At 38.4% G+C, this 20,000-nt stretch overlaps 1 protein-coding gene across 1 annotated transcript in view; it reads right to left on the bottom strand.

Moving 5' to 3' along the window:
• The window catches only part of LOC138059777 (E3 ubiquitin-protein ligase rnf213-alpha-like), a 212,574-nt gene that overhangs the window by 94,395 nt on the left and 98,179 nt on the right, over positions 1 to 20,000 (bottom strand). Inside the window, 8 exon segments of the mRNA XM_068905393.1 lie at positions 11,810 to 12,306; positions 12,309 to 12,398; positions 12,761 to 13,066; positions 13,611 to 13,815; positions 14,454 to 14,570; positions 14,811 to 14,909; positions 18,481 to 18,793; positions 19,843 to 19,916. Of these exon segments, the coding sequence (XP_068761494.1) occupies positions 11,810 to 12,306; positions 12,309 to 12,398; positions 12,761 to 13,066; positions 13,611 to 13,815; positions 14,454 to 14,570; positions 14,811 to 14,909; positions 18,481 to 18,793; positions 19,843 to 19,916 (1,701 nt within the window).

Genomic DNA, 20,000 nt, shown 5'->3' with positions numbered 1-20,000 from the left:
ACTTTTGGTTTAAGAGATTACCTGTACTTGTTGCAAAGAGTACACGTGACAACACGTCAAGAACACATTTATATATCCCTTGTTATTTCTGTGTTTCTATTAAGCTTTTTATTATTGTTGTCTGGTATCATTAACAATTATTCCACGAGCGCGCGTTCGCTATAACTAATCTCATATCCAAAACGCGCGAATGGAATAATTGTTTTACCAAATTTGGAGGTAAGAAATACGAGCGAAAAAAGAGAGAAAATCCGAGCGAAATCGAAAAAAACGTGATGAAGATGTGATGCTGTGTAATACCTTGTGGTCAGACAGACGCAGGCCCATCACAAAAACATTTCTTACCTTTTCGCGAACTTCTAAACGTCGGAATTGATCCATTTTTTTTTTTTGCTTTATTCAGAGAGAAAGTTCGCTTTCTGGCGAAAAACGTTTTAGCTTAGCAACTCTTAGCGCAATCATTTACCATATAAGGTCAAACTAAGGTATGTGATAACTGAGATTAAGTAAACCAATCAGAGCACGAGAAATGCATTAACAGAGGTTGAAAACTTAATAATTATTGTTATTCTTGTTGCATTCACTTTTTGGGTTCGAATAAATACAGGGGAAGTTCCATACTCTAAGGATGATGCTTTCAAAACCTTTTTTCCACAATTGGTAATGAACTTGCCAAATCCTTTAAGCTAAGGAAATTCAAGTTGATCCTGCCTTCCATATGATTACACCTTCAATAGGTTATATCATGCTAAGAGAAAAAGCCTTTGAAACTAAATTCAAGCAGATCAATGTGAAGAAGGCTCATGGGGCAGACAATTTTTTGGCTAGAGAGATGAAATTGGTCGCCGAAGAATTTAGTCCCAGTTGCTAATTTGAGTAGCCAATGTTATGAGGCAGGTCTCTATCCCTCTCAATGGAGGACTGGAAAAGTTAAAGTTCTATGGAAACGTGGTGGCAGGGATGATTGCTCAAATTACAGACCACTAACTCAGTTCTCTCTATTTCCAGCAAAATCATGGAGTCAGTTATATGCGATAATACTTGGAAAAAGTACTAACGTAAGGGCGTTTGATTCAGGAGATCATGAAGTTTTGAGTTATAAACTTCAAGCCTGCGGTTTTTATGGGAATTTATTCCTGTTGCTAAATAGTTACCTTGAAAATCGTCAACAATTCGTGGGGTAAAATCTAAACTCGATTTGTGTCCTATGGAGTCCCACTGTGATCTCTTTTAGGGCCACGACTGTTTAATTCATTTTATGTTAACGATTTCGCTGACAATGTTTCTACGGATGAACTCCATCTATATGCAGACAACACCACCGCTTTCGCGATTGGTGATACAACTGATAAGCTTATTCAACTACTTAATGTCCTTCTCGCTGATATTTGTCTATGACGTGAATTAACAGACTAACTATACAAACAAAGAAATGTGATACTATGATCATCTCTAGAAAGGAATTTATTGGTCCTTTACAACAACTATATTGTGGAAATCATGTCATTAATTTTTCACAAACTCATTAATAATTCATAACTCGAGTCCACCAATCAACAGCTGTATACCACCTCACATGGATGCGTTTGGATACCCAATGAAAAATTAGATGAAAATCTTTAAACATTTGGATACAATATCCAAATGTCTGCTAATTGCAGAAAAAAAATCATGTGATATGAATAAATTAATTCTAACTGAATAACGTCTCATGCAAAAAACAAAAATTTGAACGCTTTAAGCCACAAACAATACTGTAAAACGTCCGAGAAGGATATGGTCCACCCGACTTATTTTCAACCGCCTGCACGAATTTGGATAGCCAGTAGTTTTGACTTTTGGCATTCATGTTTTCAATGCTTTCAGTCAACTCTGGCACATCCACACCAATGTCTTCACCTTTGAACAGTCCACCAGGATCAATAGTTCGAATCTTGAGCGCTCTTTGGTCTTGCCATTCTCGAATAATCTGTAACACCCATTTGTTCTTGTAAACCGTAGTTTTCGGAAGAGAATTGATAACACACTCCTTTTCCTCGTCGAACGTTTTGGGCATCTGAAACCTTGAACTTGACTCATCCATGTCGCACAAAACAATGAATATGATAAATTAATTCGGATAACTCCAAAAGGACGCATTCCATCCAAGTCGATTTTATCACACAGCTATTGTTTAATTACCAAAACGAAACAACAAGACTCAATAACTAGTCGGCCACTCGAAACAATAAAAGCACTCCGCCTTCGGAGTTCACCTTTCATCTGTTTCTCGGTGTTTGGAACCCCTGATGAAACACTCGCACGCGTTTTTGATATATTACTTCTAAAGTAGTGAGATCGCGGGGATTGCTCATAGACAGTAAACTTTCTTGGGACCATCATATTGAAAAATTATCCACATCATTCTCGGCTCAACTAGCCATGTTGAGGAAGATAAAATCCTTGTCAACTAAACAAGTGAAAACCATCCATTACAAAATGATTCTGCGCAATATCACATACTGTCTGCCCGTTTGTCAGTTTGGGAGAGCTGCTCTGTTACTCTATTTGATGACAGTGAGAAATTCATGTCAAGGCAGCACGAATTATCCACAATATTCCTAACAACAAATATACGGATCATCAAATTCTCAGCCTAGCAATATGTCACAATATGGCATTTATGTGTAAACAGCCCTTGGGTGTGGAAATGGTCAAAGTAATGAAGGGCAATTTCACTCACTGACTCTCGCATAATTTTGAAACAGTAAATTTTCGTAGAAGGAAATTGGTGTTTAGATTAAGAAGGGCGAAGACGGAATTTGGAAGGCAATCCTTGCTATTTAGAGGACCAGTTCTTTGGAAAAGTCTCAACTACGAAACAAGGGATAAAGATAATGTAAATAAATTCAAGTTAGCCTTGAAGAAATGTGATCTTGATCAGATAAGTTCTATAAGAACTTGTGTTGATTTAAATAAGAATTTAGACGATTCAAATCATTGTAATGACCAGCCTTGTGATTATTGTTGTTTCGCTGTTTATATATATTTTTATAAAATAACTAGGATAATATTCTCACTCTCATTGGTCAATAGCTGTACGTGTTTAGATGAGAGTAAGTAAACACGGGTGTGATATCACACGAATTTTGATTGGTTATGTGTTGTCAGACACATGTTTTGATTGGCTGGTAGGAAATATGAGCGTGAATCGAGAAAATCTGTTTGAATCAAGAAGTAAAAAAAACAGCATTTTCCTACATTTGTCGAATTATTTTTGAGAAATATTTTATAAAAGCAATAGAAGACTTTTTTCCATGTTTATAACTAGCCTCATCTAAACACTCGGGGAGTTGGGAGAATTCTCGACAGTTATACAAACCCTCGACTGCGTTCCAGGTTTGCATAACTGTCTCGTATTCTCCCAACTCCCCCTCGAGTTTAGATGAGGCTATGTAAACACGGAAAACGTCCTCTATTGCTTAAGTATTGTATACCCTATTTATGAAATAGCTATGTAATTTTAGTAGTTTTAATTAGTCTTGTAGATGTAGTTTTTAATAGTAACGCGAATTTGTGTAGTTTTGACTGAGTTAGTTTCAAGGTCCACCTCCGCCTATGGCTGCCATTCTTCATTGACCTTTTAATAAAGTATGTATACTCTATTCTGATTCACCGCTAACGGCGATGAAGCACATACATGCCCATGTATTATTTAATTAAAGAAGTGTGATCAAGATTCCAAAATAATGCAACAATAAAAAGAAACCTGAGACACATGTACATACCAGTGGCTAATATAGTACGCTTTGTCTACACGTCTACAACGATTCATATCAAATTTTTCTTGTAAACTTCGGAGGACAGCATATTTCTCCACCTTCCATTTTCCAGTTGGTATTCCGGCGATGTGAACGTAAAGCTACACTCTCCATTCTCGATCGCAAGATTGTCCTTGCCGACGGAGCCACTGCAGTTTTGATTCCTAACGCTTGTAGGAAATTTTTCTCGTCTCCTATTAAGCTCACTAATGGCGAAATATCAATTACTACTGGCTTTGCATCAAAAGTGTTGTTGAGTTTGCAAGTTCAGCGTGAACCACCGAGGCAATCTGAAAGATGAGCAACTTGCCAAACCCCGTTGGCAAGTTTACCAAGACATCTTTCCTAGAGATAAAGCCTTTATCGCCTTTTTCTGTTGAGGGAAAAGCTTAGAGACCGCAAATACGCGACAATCTTTCTCCAAAGCACCGTAACATCTGGCATCTTCCGACATGTTGTTTTCACCTGAGGCACATTCCTTAAAATCCTCAGGTTTGTGAAAGTGTAACATTCCCTGTTATTGGTGGAAATAAGTCAATTTATATGACGTCAGGAACAAGATTTCCTACGAAGTAAATCACACGGGGAAGGGAGTAGAGTGTGTGACACGAGCGACCTGGATCGTCTAAGAATCAGGCTACATATAAAGTTGCTAAGAAGGAATTTGCTCGAGTGTCTAAAGGATGATACCAGTTCGTTACGCTTGTTCAAGGTCGCTAGGTCAGCTCTGCAAATAATAAAATACTTCTCCCACAAGCACAGCCCAATTACATCGTTCCGAAATCGGGTTAAAAGGGCTGGCGTGTTTCAAGATCATCCAACTAATCTGAAAATCTACGTTTTTCTCCTTCAATTTCCCAACATGCTTACTTAGCTCTGTGCTAGGTTTCTTTTTGTGATCGTTGAATGAGTCTTTATGATTGGTGAATCTCGTTTTGAAGGAGATTTCTGTAAGGCCGATGTAAGTTTGAGGTGGTTTGCTGTCGTTTGTTGTGACTGTTGCTTGGTAGATGACAGAGGATTTTAGGCAATTACCGTTCAAAGGACAGTCAGCTGGCTTTTCGCAGTTGCATGATTTAGGTGGATCAGGTGTTGTGTGCGTTGATTTTCTGCCTGAGATTTGGAATACAGCTGTAGCTGATTTTAATTGTAGACCGACTGAAGATTTTGCGGAGGATGTGATTGGTAGGGAATTCTTCGTCGTGGATTTTGAAGAATATACGTCCAACGTTGGTGGCTACGTTTCTGCTGAGCGGGAGGTTGTACCAGATGACGTTGCGATGACGATTCTTTCTGGAACTTGACGGACGTGCTGATTGCGGTGAAAAAGAAAGCTTATGATTGTAACCGGAATTGTGAAGAGCATTTTGATAGAGGGTGCTGCTTGCTCGAGAGATTCTTTATCACAGGATATCTCGGAAAGACGCTTGTTACTAGACTTAGGGATATTTTCAATCATGAAAGGTGGGTGGTTGGATTTGGAGTTTACATAAAGCGGAATGTTTCCTGGCTTATCTATCATCCAAGAGACAAGCAACCAAGTTCATTCTTAGCAACTTTATATGTTGATTCGTTTCTACAAAACACCATTTGTTTAAGGACGTTCGCGCGAAAATTTTTCAACATTGATTTTTTTCTGAAACTTTTACCACTGTAAGATGATGAGTTAGTTATGTCAGAAATGTAAAAAAAATGGTGGGTCACCGACTTCGTTTTGGAGAGAACATGCCCGGAAAAATACCCAAAATGTGACAAAATCGGGCTTCGTTAGCGAATAAGGCCGGTGTCTGTAAACCCAAATATATTGCAATTAAATCTTTGAAGTGAAATCTTCTCTGCCAAATATTGTTTAAGGGGACTTATTAAGTGAATTTAGTCAACTGGTGAGGTTCCTTAAAGATCAAGTTCGCATTTAGCGTCCCGTGAGCAGAAATCTTGAAATTTTTTTAACTTCCCACATTGATGTTTTGTTCATTTTTGGACAACGTGGAGATAATTGTAAATAAAATCCGTTTCTGGAAAGAAAAATAGGGGTCACCGAACGTCCAAGACCGTTAAATCCAGGCAAAGCTATAGCAATGGCCTTTTGCCCTATCATTTCTCATTTTATTACTTAGCGCGCGCGCTCGTGTATGACGTGGCGTGTGCATTTGCGTGCGCAGTGAGGATGCGCAGAAAAAATTGGCGCGAACGTCCTTAAATTCGAATTCGGCGCGCGAGTTTAATCCTATCGTGTATAAGCGTGTGTTTTAAGGTGGCTGGTACCAGTTTCCTCGCGCGGGGAGTAAGTCACCTTCGTTGCGTCATGCGTGAGTAACACGCACGATACAGGCGCGAGATTTAAAACCCGAAAAACAAAAAAACAAATATGGCGGCGTGCGGCTTTCTTCGCGCAAGGACACTTTAATACTGTTGGAGACGAAATTTTCATTTAAAAGAGACTTTTCCTGCTAGAACAACTTTAGTCAATTCTGTGTATTTAAGAAAAATTGTTTCTGGAATTCAATGTTTCCCAAGTTTCAAAGGCAACTCGATCCATCGTTACGGCCACAGGGAACGTATAAAGGACATAAATATGGAGAATGGACACACCAAAAAAAATCATTTTGCTAGTTCTTCTTCGCAACATTCTATGGGTTGTATTTTGTTTGCTCGACAAATATTGCGTATGCAGGAGATAGAGAAGACGAAAAACCAAACTACGAGTCCAGGCGACACAAAGGATGCTTTGCTTCCAAACGACAAATTCAATCCATAGCAAATCTGACCAGAGCAAAAAAATGCATAACTCAAGGCAACGAAAATCACCCTGAAGAGGAACAAGACTTTGAACCTCCAAGAAAAATAGAAACGAGGTCACAGGTATGTTGTTTATGCGATAAATATTTATTGTTACGTCGTTAACACTGTGCCAAATGTTGGCTCAAATATTGCAAATTAGCTAGATCGACCATTTCCATTTCCTTCCTGTTATTTTGCCTTTTAGTTTGAAAAATTTAAATATCAGAAAGTAAATGGCTTAGCAAATATATTTTCATTACAGCAACCTAAACATGGGGTTGATATTTGTGGTACAAGACTGATTGAACTTCACGTTCTGCGAAATGACCTGAAATCTTGTTCAAACTGTAAAGAAGGTGAGTGTCTCTTGGTGTCTTCAGAAGTTTCTTGAAGCAATAGTAGGGAAGCAAAATTATAGTTTTCTACTTTTAAGAAAAATATCGTTTCATTGTTACCATACAAGTAGACTACAACACAATTGTGTACTTAAGTACATCACTAATATGAAGTAAAATTAGTGTAGAATAGAGTAACTTTTGTATTGATGTGAAGGTTGTTGACTCTTCAATTGCTATATAATCCCCAAGTCATAAAAAAAGGAACATTATTTTGTGAAAAATAGTTGAAAATATTATGAGTGATATTTTGATATCGAATTGGTTGTGAATTAAAATCTCAAATATCAGCGATGGAAGATGCTTATTTATCTGTTTGTAATAGTGCCTGGCATTTTTTGAAATTATCTTACATGGGTATGAACAAAATAGTATGGGTAATCAAAAGGTGACAAGTGAAGTCAGGGAATCATCATTTCACCCACGCTTTGTCCAAAATTAAATAATTTTCTCAGCCCAAAGGTTCGGGAATTTATCTGATTTTGGACAAAACACAAGTGACTTATTCCCTAATTTCAGGAGTATACCATTTGATTAGCTATTAACATTATGGGTGACAAATTACGTTCATAAGACGCCATTTTGGCACTGTAGGAAAAGTTGCCATGGCAACATTATAAATTAACGCTGAAATTTCGCACCAAAATTAAGGAGTACTTTGTCATCCATGTTATAAGCTGAAATACAACTCATCTATGCCAATCAAATTGCAAAGTACAATACAATACTTTATTTGCCACCATCAATTTACCCAATATTGGAAGGTACACTGTGTATTCACAAGTTAGAGGCCTCAAAGGTTTTTTTTTTGCTTACTACTAATTTATATTCTTCAATTTGTTGTTTTGTTGCCCCATTCAAGTTAATGTGATATTCAAATGCTTAGGTCCTTTGCCTTGTTGTAACCAAAACGTCCATAACAGCATGGATATCTCCATTTTGCAAATAGAAAACCAACACGATGTGGCACTAAAACAATCGAACAATAAAGGTCCATTCTTTTTCATGAGTACATTCAACATCCCTGCGCATAAGACAAAAAATAATGATTTATCATTTGCTTTTATGCAACATTGGCTGAGAAACAAATTAGTCACTACATGTACATGAAGTTCATTTATTGCTTCAACAGGTCCATTATCCCTCGTAAACATTACTGGAGAAAAACGAAGTGGTCTTTGTAGTATCTTTAGCATTAAATGCAGCTACTGTGGTCACATAAATGAAGTGAAATCCTCTGGAGAACACCGAGCTGGAAACCGTGGTCCTCTTGTTAGCGATATCAACACAAGGGCAGTATTAGGATCCCTTCATGCTGGCATGGGGAATACACACCTAAATAGTTTAGTGTCTGCAATGAACATACCAACCATGAATCATCGCTTGTTTAAAAGAAGAGAAAGGGAAGTTGGCAATGCTGTAGAGAAAGTTGCGAGGGAAAGCTGTGAAATGAACTTGAATTTAGAAAAAAAAGTAGCTAAGCAATCCTCTGGTCCATCAACAGATGGCCTTGTTGGAATCGCAGTTTCTTACGATATGGGTTGGCAAAAAAGGGGAAGGGGACACAATTCTTCAACTGGTCATGGGGCTGCCATGGGTCTTGCTACTGGAAAAGTTGTTAGTTACTCCACCAGATGCAAGACATGTAGAGTATGTAGCCATAACAAATTAACCGGGAAAGACAAAAGGCATGACTGTCGAAAAAATCATAGTGGATCATCAAAATCAATGGAAAGAGATGTGGCCTGTGAACTGTGGAGTAAAGCTCCTAAATCTGGAGTCAAATTTTCCATTTATGTTGGGGATGATGATTCCACAACATTAGCTGACATAAAAAACAAAATTCCCTACGGTGTTGAGAAATGGTCTGACATTGTTCATGCCAAGAGATCACTAAATTCTAGACTGTCTAACCTTAGAGACCGTTTCAAAGGATCAAATTGTTCAGTTCTGAGTCCCAAAGTGATCAATTATTTGACTAAGTGTTTCAGTTACTGTATCAACCAAAATGTTGGAGATTCTAATTCGCTAAAGAAAGGCCTCAAAAACATTGTTCCACATGCATTTGGGGACCACACTTGTTGTGATAATTCATGGTGTGGCTACAAACAAAATCCGGCAGCCTATAAACACACAGATTTGCCATATGTCTCAAAAAAGAAACGATCGTTTTCAATTTACAAAACATGTTGCTTGGTAAAGATCTTTTGGAGACTCACTCAAAAAGGCTTTAATTGATATTTTGGAGGAATATTCAACTGACATTGTGGTAAACAAACTTGCCCCATGTGCAAATTCACAGCGAAATGAAAGTCTCAACAGCACTGTAGGTTCTAAGAACCCTAAAACACGTTTTTATGGGGGCAGCGAGAGTAACAACTTCCGCGTAGCATGTGGGGTGGCACAGACCAACATTGGTTATGACTACATTGGAAAAACATTGGAAGCCCTTAATATTGAGCCTGGTTATTACCATAATAAACATGCTAATGCAATTGAAAGGATGGTTATTTGTGAGAAACAACGAAAAGGGACAAAGCAATTCAAGCGAAAGCGGAACCAGTTATCTCAGCAACAAAATCAACAAGCATTGAGAACGGAAGCAAATGAAGGAATCACATATGAGTCATCAGTGGGTTTAAATCTGGATACATCCAGCAAAAGAACAGAGCCACAAATTGTATTTGATGTGCCTACTAAATTATCACAAACAGAACTGAGAAGATATGAGGAAATACTACCTCCCTACACAGCAAGACCAAAAGTCATTCACTTATCATATGATTCCACTAACAAATATCAATTCATCATCTTTGACACAGAAACCACATGCACAGGAAAGCTGGCTGAGATATGCCAGCTGTCTGCTGTGAGTGAAAATGGCAGACATGAATTTTCAACTTTTATTCTCCCCCAAAGTAGCATAAGTTATAGCGCCTACCTTGTCAATGGTATGACCATCAAGAACATCAGAGGAATAAGAACATTATACCACAGAAACAATCCTGTCCAAAGTGTAACCATAGAGGAGGCACCTCGTGACTTCCTAACTTTTATAAAACAAATTAAGAATTGTGATGAAGTGGACAATAATTTAACGGTCTTATTTGGACATAATTCTGCAACGTTCGATGTCCCCATTCTCCTCCGAAACAGTGATGACAACTTCAAGGATAGCCTTAATGACATGAACGTCTACTTTGCCGACAGCCTACAGCTAGTAAAAAATCTGATAAAAGACAAACACAAAGCACTTGAAATTGAGACTGGTGGATATTGTAAACCGAACCAGAGCAGTCTTTACACCCATCTGTTCAACGAACAATTCGATGCTCACGATGCGTTGGAAGATGTCAGAGCACTGAGAAATATTCTTTTTGAGTCATCGCTTAGCCTTTCCAGAAAAGATATCGTTGAGAATTCCAGTGTCACCAGTGTTTCCCACGCAGTTGAAAACATGCTCCACCTCGATCGACGCCATGGACTTCTTTTAACATTCAGTGACAAGTTGTTCAACACAAGCGATACTGGGCCAATTAAAAGATCAATGGCCTTAAACATCGCCGATAGTGGTCTACCTTACGACGACATTTACAAACTTTACAACACATTTGGTAAAAGGGCACTGGTCGCTATCCTATCCAATCCACCGACATCTTCATCAGCGAAGACACCGCAAGTAACACGAACGAAGAGGATACTGACTGCCATCGTTAAACACTTCGACGAAATCAGCCACGAAGAATAGGACAAAATGCCAGTAAAAATTATCAAACAAAGAAACTCCACCTTTTACGATATTTAGAACCACCCTCGCGATCTTCATACATCTGCAACTAACACCGACAGCGCACGTGTTCTGTAAGCAGTGTAAGCAATTTCAAACTTTCGCTTGATGCTTTTTGACAAAAACATGGCAAATCTACCCAGAATTTGTGAAGAAATCCTCAGAGTAAGTCCTGTAGGTTTGTCTTGAAAGACAACGACAACTGTAAAGATCTGTAAATGATCTTTTACCTGCAAACATTTGGAATTAAACGGTTCACTAGGTGCCCGCGCGGGCACACGAAGCAGTCAGCGGTAGTCGAAACGGCTCATGAGCAACTGCTGATCTTATAAAGTCTGGATTTTTTAATGCGTGTGTACGCGCGTAGGAATAACGGAACTCACGAAGGATTTTGCACGAAAACAAGCCCGGTGACCCCTTCTTTTTATTGTTTCAATATGATATTACTATTGAGAGGAAACGTCAGAAAAAAAATTAAAAAATTCTACGGAAGGAAATTTCTACTTTGGGCAAATTGTCGTTTTTCCAAGTTTTCAAGAAATCGGCTCCGTAAAATTCTTTGTAAATTGCTGTGCATTTTCCTTTTCAGATGCTAAAAGCTATTGCCAAAAAAAAACACGGGGTCACCGGGTTAATTTTTTAGCTATTAGTGACATACGCTAAAAATCAGGGCTGGAAAATCCTTGTGTAACGTTGCAATGGTAACTGCTGATGACAAAATAACAGCTGCTTTTGGTCAAGTATAAGTTATATAATCCAACCTTATCAAAATATTACAGTGGCCCTGGTCCGCCTTTATGTTCTATATTCTTTCAAAGTTATAAGTCGTCAAAAACCTGAAAACTGGTACCAGCCACCTTAACGGAGTTTTCACTTAGCTATTTTATCTGAAGAGTGCCACACTAGTTAGTAATAAAATGGCTACTCAGAGCATTTGTTGATTCGGTCACCTTTTTTATATTCACGCTCTAGTTTTACTATCGAGCACTCTTTCAACAGACGCGTGCAAGATTACTGAAATATATATATTCAAAGGACAAACAAACCTGATTGCTGAGATCCTCCACAAGTTGGAAATCTCCTTTTAGATTAAGACATATCCTGAATTCCAGAACACTTTTTGCAGCATCAATACACTTCTGTAATTTTCGGTACTGGTCAATCTGCTCAATGCGCTGGTGGATCAAAGCTCTTTTGAACCCAGTTTGAAGAGAATTTTGGGCAGTGATAAGATTGATTTCTTCAGCGATCTCTTCATTTCTCTTGAAAACCATCAAGAACTTATCAACCTCTTCAAATGAAATTGAACCCGTCAAAAAACGCTCATGCAAAGACAGTAGCTGTTCAAACGATGGCGTCCAAACTAACTCTTCAACATCGTCAACACTGAGACGTCCTCGTCTCTCTACTGTCAACTTCACTGCTTTTTCACCGTTTTCTTTCCAAAATTGTCGCAGAAGCATACTGTCAGTTAACTTGCTAAGGGATGAAATCATCACCTTGGCTTGACGAGAAAGCCCAAAAATGTTACTGCAGGAAATATCTTGTCCTCTGCAAATGTTGACTTGACAAGATCTTTGATCGGCAGACACGAGGCATCGGCCCCACACTTTACTGAAAGTTGGTCCAGATCCACTAAAAGAAAATAAAACAAACATGTCAACAGTCTAAGAAACATCATAATTGTTTCTGCTGCAATAAGTTAAACCGAATACTGTACCAACCGCAACTCTAAATGACTGTGATTCTTTGTAGTTTTACAGTGTAAATGAACTTTGGGCGCATTAATGTGGTTGATTGGCCAAACTAAAACGAGAGAATTCTCATTTTTTCTCTCTTTTTCTGCAAAAAATTGTTGGTGTAACAATTACAACAACAACAACCTAACTTTCTGGCATAAATCAAGTGGTCATCACATTTCTTGAAAATCCATTATCAGATTCTAATGTTACTACGAAACTTTCACTCTCCAGATTCACAATGTCTATTTCGTTTACCTTGGTTGACGGAGGAACACATCTTGATAAAGGAAGAAACTTCAGCTTTTTCATCCTGAAAAGCACATAGCTCTTTACACCGTTGATCCAGTAGTTTTTCCAAACGCAAATGTTCACCTTTATCTTTACTGATTAGCTTACAAAGGATTAGAAATCGCTCATAATTTTCGCGGATGATAGCCAACATTCGCAATTCTATGGAACCATCCTTCAAATATCCTACTGCAGCCTCAAGAGACGACTGAGCTAACAACAGAATCTCTTGACCATCTTCCTTTAGAACTTTGCGATAATCCGATTCCGGTCCTGGAAAAGCAAAATGATAGCAAATTATAAATAGACAAATGTTGAACTGTCTTCTTCTAGTATCGTTTTCTCGTAGTAAGCTGTACAACAAAAATACTTCATTTTCCTATTTTAATCCTTATGCCCAACGCGCCTGCAAAGACGCATGCAACCTAAACAGATTCAAGCAAAACTGTATGGGAACGCCAGGGAGCAAAATAATTATATACTATAATTACCGTTTTCATTTAAAGCGGGAAGCTTGAAGGCACGACGGATGAAAACCCGGTGAGCGTGATTTCCACACAATACATATGCATGCACATCCGAGGCCCCCATCACAGAGGTCGCCAACAACCCACAGAGCGTTTTCACATGACGTCCCAGCGAACATGATGGTGTACCAAGCTAATCCTCCGGGAATTGAACTCTATTTTTGAGCAGATACTTTCATTTGTTTCAGAAAGCCAATATGGCTGCAGGTCACGTGAGTGAAAACGCTTTATAGCTTCCCACTAAACAGGAAAAATAAACAGCTTAAGTGTTTATAAATTAAACATTATACCAAATCTCTGGAAAAAACAGAGCCAAAGCCTCCATTCAAGAACGTGCTTGAAAATTGCCACTGAAGAACATGGGATGCCTCCTTGTGATTTGGGCCAACACTTTGTCAGCATCAGGGTGAGGAGATCCCCACATTTAGATGCTTGGGGAGATTGAAGTCCGTGCTCCGAGAGGTTCTTGAACAGTTTTTCGTTCTCATTTCCCCTCTAGAAATTAAAAAAGCCTTTAAGAGGAGGACCAGAATTAAGCAGTTGAGAGATCAAAAAACAAACTGATCATTGCAACAAGAAAATAGCTTTCGCTTCACCCACTCTTAAAGTATACAAAAGTGGTTGCATGGTAAGTTCTGGCCCAAATTTTCGCAACATAGGTTACATAGAATTAATAAGAGAACCATAACTAAATTAGAATATTCTGGCACAATAATTACGAAGGTTGGGTATAATTTCAATCGCTCTGGAGATTGTCTTCCTCAACTAAAAAATATGACCAATTAAATTAAGGTGAAGCAAATGGCTGTTGCAAGGTATTGAATATGATCCTTCTGGTTTTTTGTTTTTTTTTTTTTTGCTTTTTTCTTTGTTTACTAACGTTTCAACTTTTTCTTTTAGACTTTGCTGAGGTGGATGGAAACTCAAATCTGTTGTGTCTATCTTTGCATAATCTACTACAACAAAGCCACCTGAGAATTTTGGTGTAGGATATTTTGGGTTTGACAATGAGTAGGATAAGAGTATTGGTATATATATTTGTACACTGGATGAAGGCATACAGAAGCAAAGAAAAAGCGCAACTGACATACCCCTTCTTAAAAACATAATGATGAAGCACAGGTGCAGGTTACCTGCAAAAGGTTGTCAACTTTCCTGAATGTAACGTCAGAAACTAGGTTGCGGACCCAGCTGTCTTGAGCAGCCATATTAGCTTTCGTGAAAACTTCGATCAAAGCATTGCAGTCTCGCTAAAGAAAAAAACATCGGAGCAAAATACTTTTCAACACCAAGGAAAATAACAAAATGGAAAAAAATCACTTAAAAAACGGCAGCTTCTGCAAGTACCGGCGCAGAAATTATGTAAAACAAAAGAAGCAAAAAACAGAAAACAAAACAAATCTAAATGAAGACTAATCCCAAGTGATCAAAAACACAATGCTTTCCGGTACCTGCAGAAAGACCCCAAAAAACAGCTTAATAACACTGACCTCTTCCAAACGCAGTTTGAATGACTCTGTCAAGCGATTACTCCAAATCTCGTTACAACACTTATTCCCCCATTTAATACACCACAGATTTGTCCAAATCTGAGGAAAAAGATTGATAATAAGAGACGGAAATCAACTTAAAATAGCCTGCAAGTAGACTCTTCATTGTGCTATTCAGAGATCTTTCCGAGCTCTCCTTCAAATCCTTTATCTTCAAGAAAGAATTCTTAAGGCGTACATAGAAAGTTTAAGAAGACTGCATTTACGGGGGGCCAAAAGTATGACTCAATTTCTCAAAGGAGAGGGGTAATTACCCTTATCCCAGAAGCAGATTCCGATCCCTGAACAGTTTTAAATTGGCCTTCGATTACGCTGGTACATTTGGACCACATAATTGCCTCAAAAAAGGTGCTCCCCCAATCGACACTGATCAAACAGATTTTATTATCGGACAAAACCGTACTCCAAATATTCCAATAACATTCTGGCAACTGGATTTTGCAAAGCCTTGGACACTTTGAATGCGTTTTTAAAAAAACCGTTATTTAACACTGGATTTTATTGTCATTAACTATAGTTCGATTGGAAGGGCCATCAAGGCTTTCGATTAAATCTTACAAACCTTGTTGCTTGGACCTAGAGAAACCATTTCTACTTCTGAGAAAGTTCATTATGATGAGCGTCGATGTGACATCGATAATTTTAAGATTAACGCGAAAACGTTAGCCGCAACTCTTGACATGTGTAATAGCCAGTCTTACTCTTTTTGGAAGATATCTCATAGCTCAAAGCCTCAGAATCTCCCAGGTGGTACAGATCGCCCTATGTAAAGGAATCCAAGTGGCCCTTGGATTCCAGATTCCAGCCCGTGGATTCCGGATCTCGAATAGTGCATCCCGGATCCTGAGTGGTGGATTCCGGATTCCGAAATCACGGGTCCCACCAAAATGGATCCTGCATTCCATCGAAATCTGTGGATTCTGGATTCCATACAGTGTATACCGGATTCCGGATTCCGCGCTCTGGATTCCGGATTCCAAAGCCTCACATTTGCTGGACTCCTGAATCCGGATTTCTTCACATCAGGCAGTACTTAATATCACTAATAACTACACTCAAGCTGTTCACTCTATCACTTATTATTAAGAGAAACGACAAAATTAAGTGCAAAGTAACGTCACTAGACTAAGATAACGGATGTTTACGTGTGTCCAGTATAGAGGTTATGGTTAAATTATTGAGACTGCCATGGATTCCAGAACTCTAGCGAATGAAAATGGGAATGATGGTTCGCTTATGTTTATAACTCTTTACCTGTTCAAGAAACACAGCGGCCTAAATTTCATAATACCATGTGATCACCAGAAATTCTATTTATATGCAAATTGATTCAGCAATACTTGAACGCTGCAACTTCTTGAGAAGGAAAGGTTGAATTTATTTTCTCTCAGAACATATGTCGCAGCTTTTATCGAAAATTTCCTCAAACCTGATTAAATTTGCAGTTTTGCGGACAAACATATAACAATTATTCCATGAGCCCGAGTTGGATATGAAGTGATAAAATAACCAACAAGCGCGTAGCGCGAGTTGGTTATAATCACTTCATATCCAACAAGAGCGAATGGAATAATTGTTTTAGTAAATTCTCAAACCGGGTTTTGCCACCGATTTTTATTTCCACAATTTTACAAAGCGTCCGGAAAGAGCATCTTGGCACACAATTTTCCATATGACGTAAAACTTCGACTATTGGCTCATAGTCGGAGTTTTTTAGCCAATCAAAAAGCTAGAAATGCAATAGTCGGAGCTGAAAATTTACTAAAAGGGTATAGAAGACAACCCCCTACTAACAGATAACGCTAATTCCTTGTTTCAGTGATAAGTGAAACTGGTAATGGACAAAATTATTTATTTTGGAAATGATAAAATGGTTCAGTGCAGATAATGGCACCTCCTTCTCGTTCTCTCGAACTGGCTGAGTAATTTTCATCAAAGAAGAAAAAGAAGTAACAGAACCTTTCTACTTACATGGAAACTTTAAATGCCTATGAAATAAAAAATATAGTTTGCTTACATTGAAGAACTTTCAAAATGATGAAGAATGGTGTTTTTGATTTTGGAATATCTTCTCTCGTTCCAGAGATATTCAAGTTTTTGTTCAAAAATTGATGACGTCACAAACTGTACAAATGACTGTAATAAATTAAATTGAGAATATCTCCGAAAATAATGGATGGGCGTTGTTCAGACTTGGCAACTAAGGCACAAACTGATGCCCTCTATTCTGTTGCCATGGCAGCCATAATTGCACGATTGATTTTGTCGTTTATTGTTGTGATGAGATATGTCTACTCTCGGTAAGCTTATAGAGAGATGTACAGCATTATGGGCAGCAAATGCCTTTCAAGTCTAACCATCTGCCTGTACTTAACGGTCCAAAATCCAATATACAGTTTGAACAAAACTTGAATATCTTGGAAGCGAAAGAAGGTATTCCAAAATAGAAGACAGCATTCTTCATCATTTGGAAGGGTCTTTAAACTGAGCAAGAGATATTTTTTACTACATAGGCACTTTAATAATTTCATTCTTCTGTACTTAACAATGATTTAGACAAACATATACTGGTAAAAACTAGCGATAAAAGCGTCCGACGTTTCGGCGACATCTTGGCGCCATTGTCAAGGGAAACTAAATTAAATATGCGATCTCAAGAGTAACTAAGAGTCCAGAGACATTAAAGTTAGACTAGTCTAACTCATGCAAATTTAATGTCTCTGGACTCTTAGGTACTCTTGAGATCGCAAATTTAATTTAGTTTCCCTTGACAATGGCGCCAAGATGTCTTCGAAACGTCGGACTCTATTAGCGGTAGTTTTTACCAGTATATTCTTCTGTACACCTCCCAAAATAATTATGAAAGTAATTATCCTTTGATGATTTTATTTTTCAACTAGCGCTCAGATATCCTATTGAAAACAAAAAATTTACTAAAATGCGTGCCACACATTGTCGCAAGATCATTTTGCCTTTTAAACCAATGTAACTGTTTGCTGCATTGTCGTTGCAGAAGCAATTGTATTTTCTTAAACTCCTTATAATACCTTTAGCAAGCTATTAGCGCCTTAACCGTGCATTTTGGTAGCTGCAAATGCGTATATCAGAGTAGACTGACCATTGCAGGCAGATTGAAAAGCCGAGGTTTCCAGTGTAATAAAGATTACTAGAGAAAAAAACATTTGCCTTTATATGCTATTGAATCTAAAGTACAAGAGAATGGATTTTACAAAAATGCATGCATACAAACAAATAGAAAGAAAAATGTAAGATAATGTATCAAAGCATTGACCTGCTTGCCCAAGGCTCTCGCTTTGCCGAACACGCACCACTTGTCGGAATTTTCCCCGAAAGAAGCGCCTGTCTACAAACCACGCAAAATGGAAAGACTGAGATTGAGAGAACAATAACTACCACCTGCACGTTGAATCTTAGATCGGTATTTGCTTTAAAATACTTCACTTCGATTCACGTACTGATATATCTTCTCTCTATACCATTTTCCATTCTTGTCACCACACCAAAGTGCTATAAGAAGCCTGATTATGATCCAGATAGTCCCCAATTTCACATGGACAAATCTGTGTTTAACAGCTCAATAACAGCATACCTCTAGCTCTTTGTCCGTATCATCTATGGTGTAACACGGAATTAACCTCTGTAATGACTTCTTCAGCCACTTCTTTACAGCGTCAAAAGTTTCTACCACTACATTTTCCATTTCTTTAAATGTCTGCCCATCATCTCGCTCAGGTTCAACTATCTCCTCCAATATAGCAACCCACTTCGCTATGCTTTGCAAGCACTCTTGCAGTAAATTAAATTTACAAGATAAAGATAACGTCTTCAGAATGCGCAAACAGGATTTAACACACAGAATTGCTTCCTGGGTTGACGTAACTTGACCATCAGTGGAAGAACCCCTACCAGAAAAAAGAAGGCAATCGTTAATCATTCCCGTTCCCAGATCCCATCGCTTCTCTTAGCCGGCGGGTACTTCGCACAACAAAACAAAGAGCTCTGGAGACATTTGGATTTCCAGTCCAAGATTGTAGGACTTCCGGAGTTCATACATAAGTCGTCAATAGCACTAAACATGGCGGCGCTCAGAAAACTACATTCGAAGAGTCTCTATGTGAAGCTTGATCCATATTCTTTGGATAAAACTTAATGTTTAAATAAATTCATTTTTTCATTCTGATGCAGTTCCCACAGTATCAAAATCAGCAATAATTTCCAAGAAAAAATAATTTCTTCAAAGTTGTGATCCACCTTGCCTGCGAAATCTTTAGACTGGTACTGGCACCACGACGTACCAGCCCAACAAATTATAACCTCGTCTGAGCTCATCCTATGTTCCCCATATTCCAGGCAAAGTTCGGCCAACAATACCAATCTTCTCAGGAATCTATTGGAAATTTTTCAATTTTTTTCCCAACTGTTCAGTGCATGAAATTTATCATATCCCAGAAGAGCAAGAACTCAGACAATGAATACAGCATGCAAAGAAGGTTGTGGCCTCGTCTTAACGAGTTGTTTGTTTCACCGTCGCTTATTACCACCATGAAGTCTCCCACCAGGTCAAAACCATGCACTGGGCATCCAAGAACAAACGGCACAACATGAGGAATGTTAGACGCTGTTCTAACCTATTTTTTTCATAACACAATTATAATTATTCCTTGGCTTTTTTCAGTATTTATGCAATCATGAAGTCTGTCACTATTCATTCTAACATTGCCGACCAACTAAAAAAAGTCTTTTTTCGACAACGGGGTACACGCCACTAGTGATGATTTCCCGAGTTTTCAACACAACTATTCCAGTTGTAAGTCGAAAGGACAATGTGTGTTTAAAGGCCATGTAACATAACTCTCCACTTCAGACATTGTCGACAAGGTGTTTCTTTCTGTTCCTTCAGTTTTGAAAGAAGAAAATGGTTAATCGAAAACACTGTTACCAGGAAACGTACCCGTTGGTTGTGGTCCGAGCCTCAGCCTTGACATTTTGCCTTGTAACCAATAAGCCTGTCGCAACCCTCTCTCTCTATGCCACACAGAAATAGGTGTCAAGTCACACAAAAATAGACCATCATGACAGAATTTAAAGGGGAAAGCTGTTTACTCTGTC

The sequence above is a fragment of the Montipora capricornis genome, chromosome 8 (assembly GCF_036669925.1).
Source record: "Montipora capricornis isolate CH-2021 chromosome 8, ASM3666992v2, whole genome shotgun sequence".
In the NCBI taxonomy this organism is placed as follows: domain Eukaryota; kingdom Metazoa; phylum Cnidaria; class Anthozoa; order Scleractinia; family Acroporidae; genus Montipora; species Montipora capricornis.
This window is presented reverse-complemented; position numbering and strand designations above follow the sequence as displayed.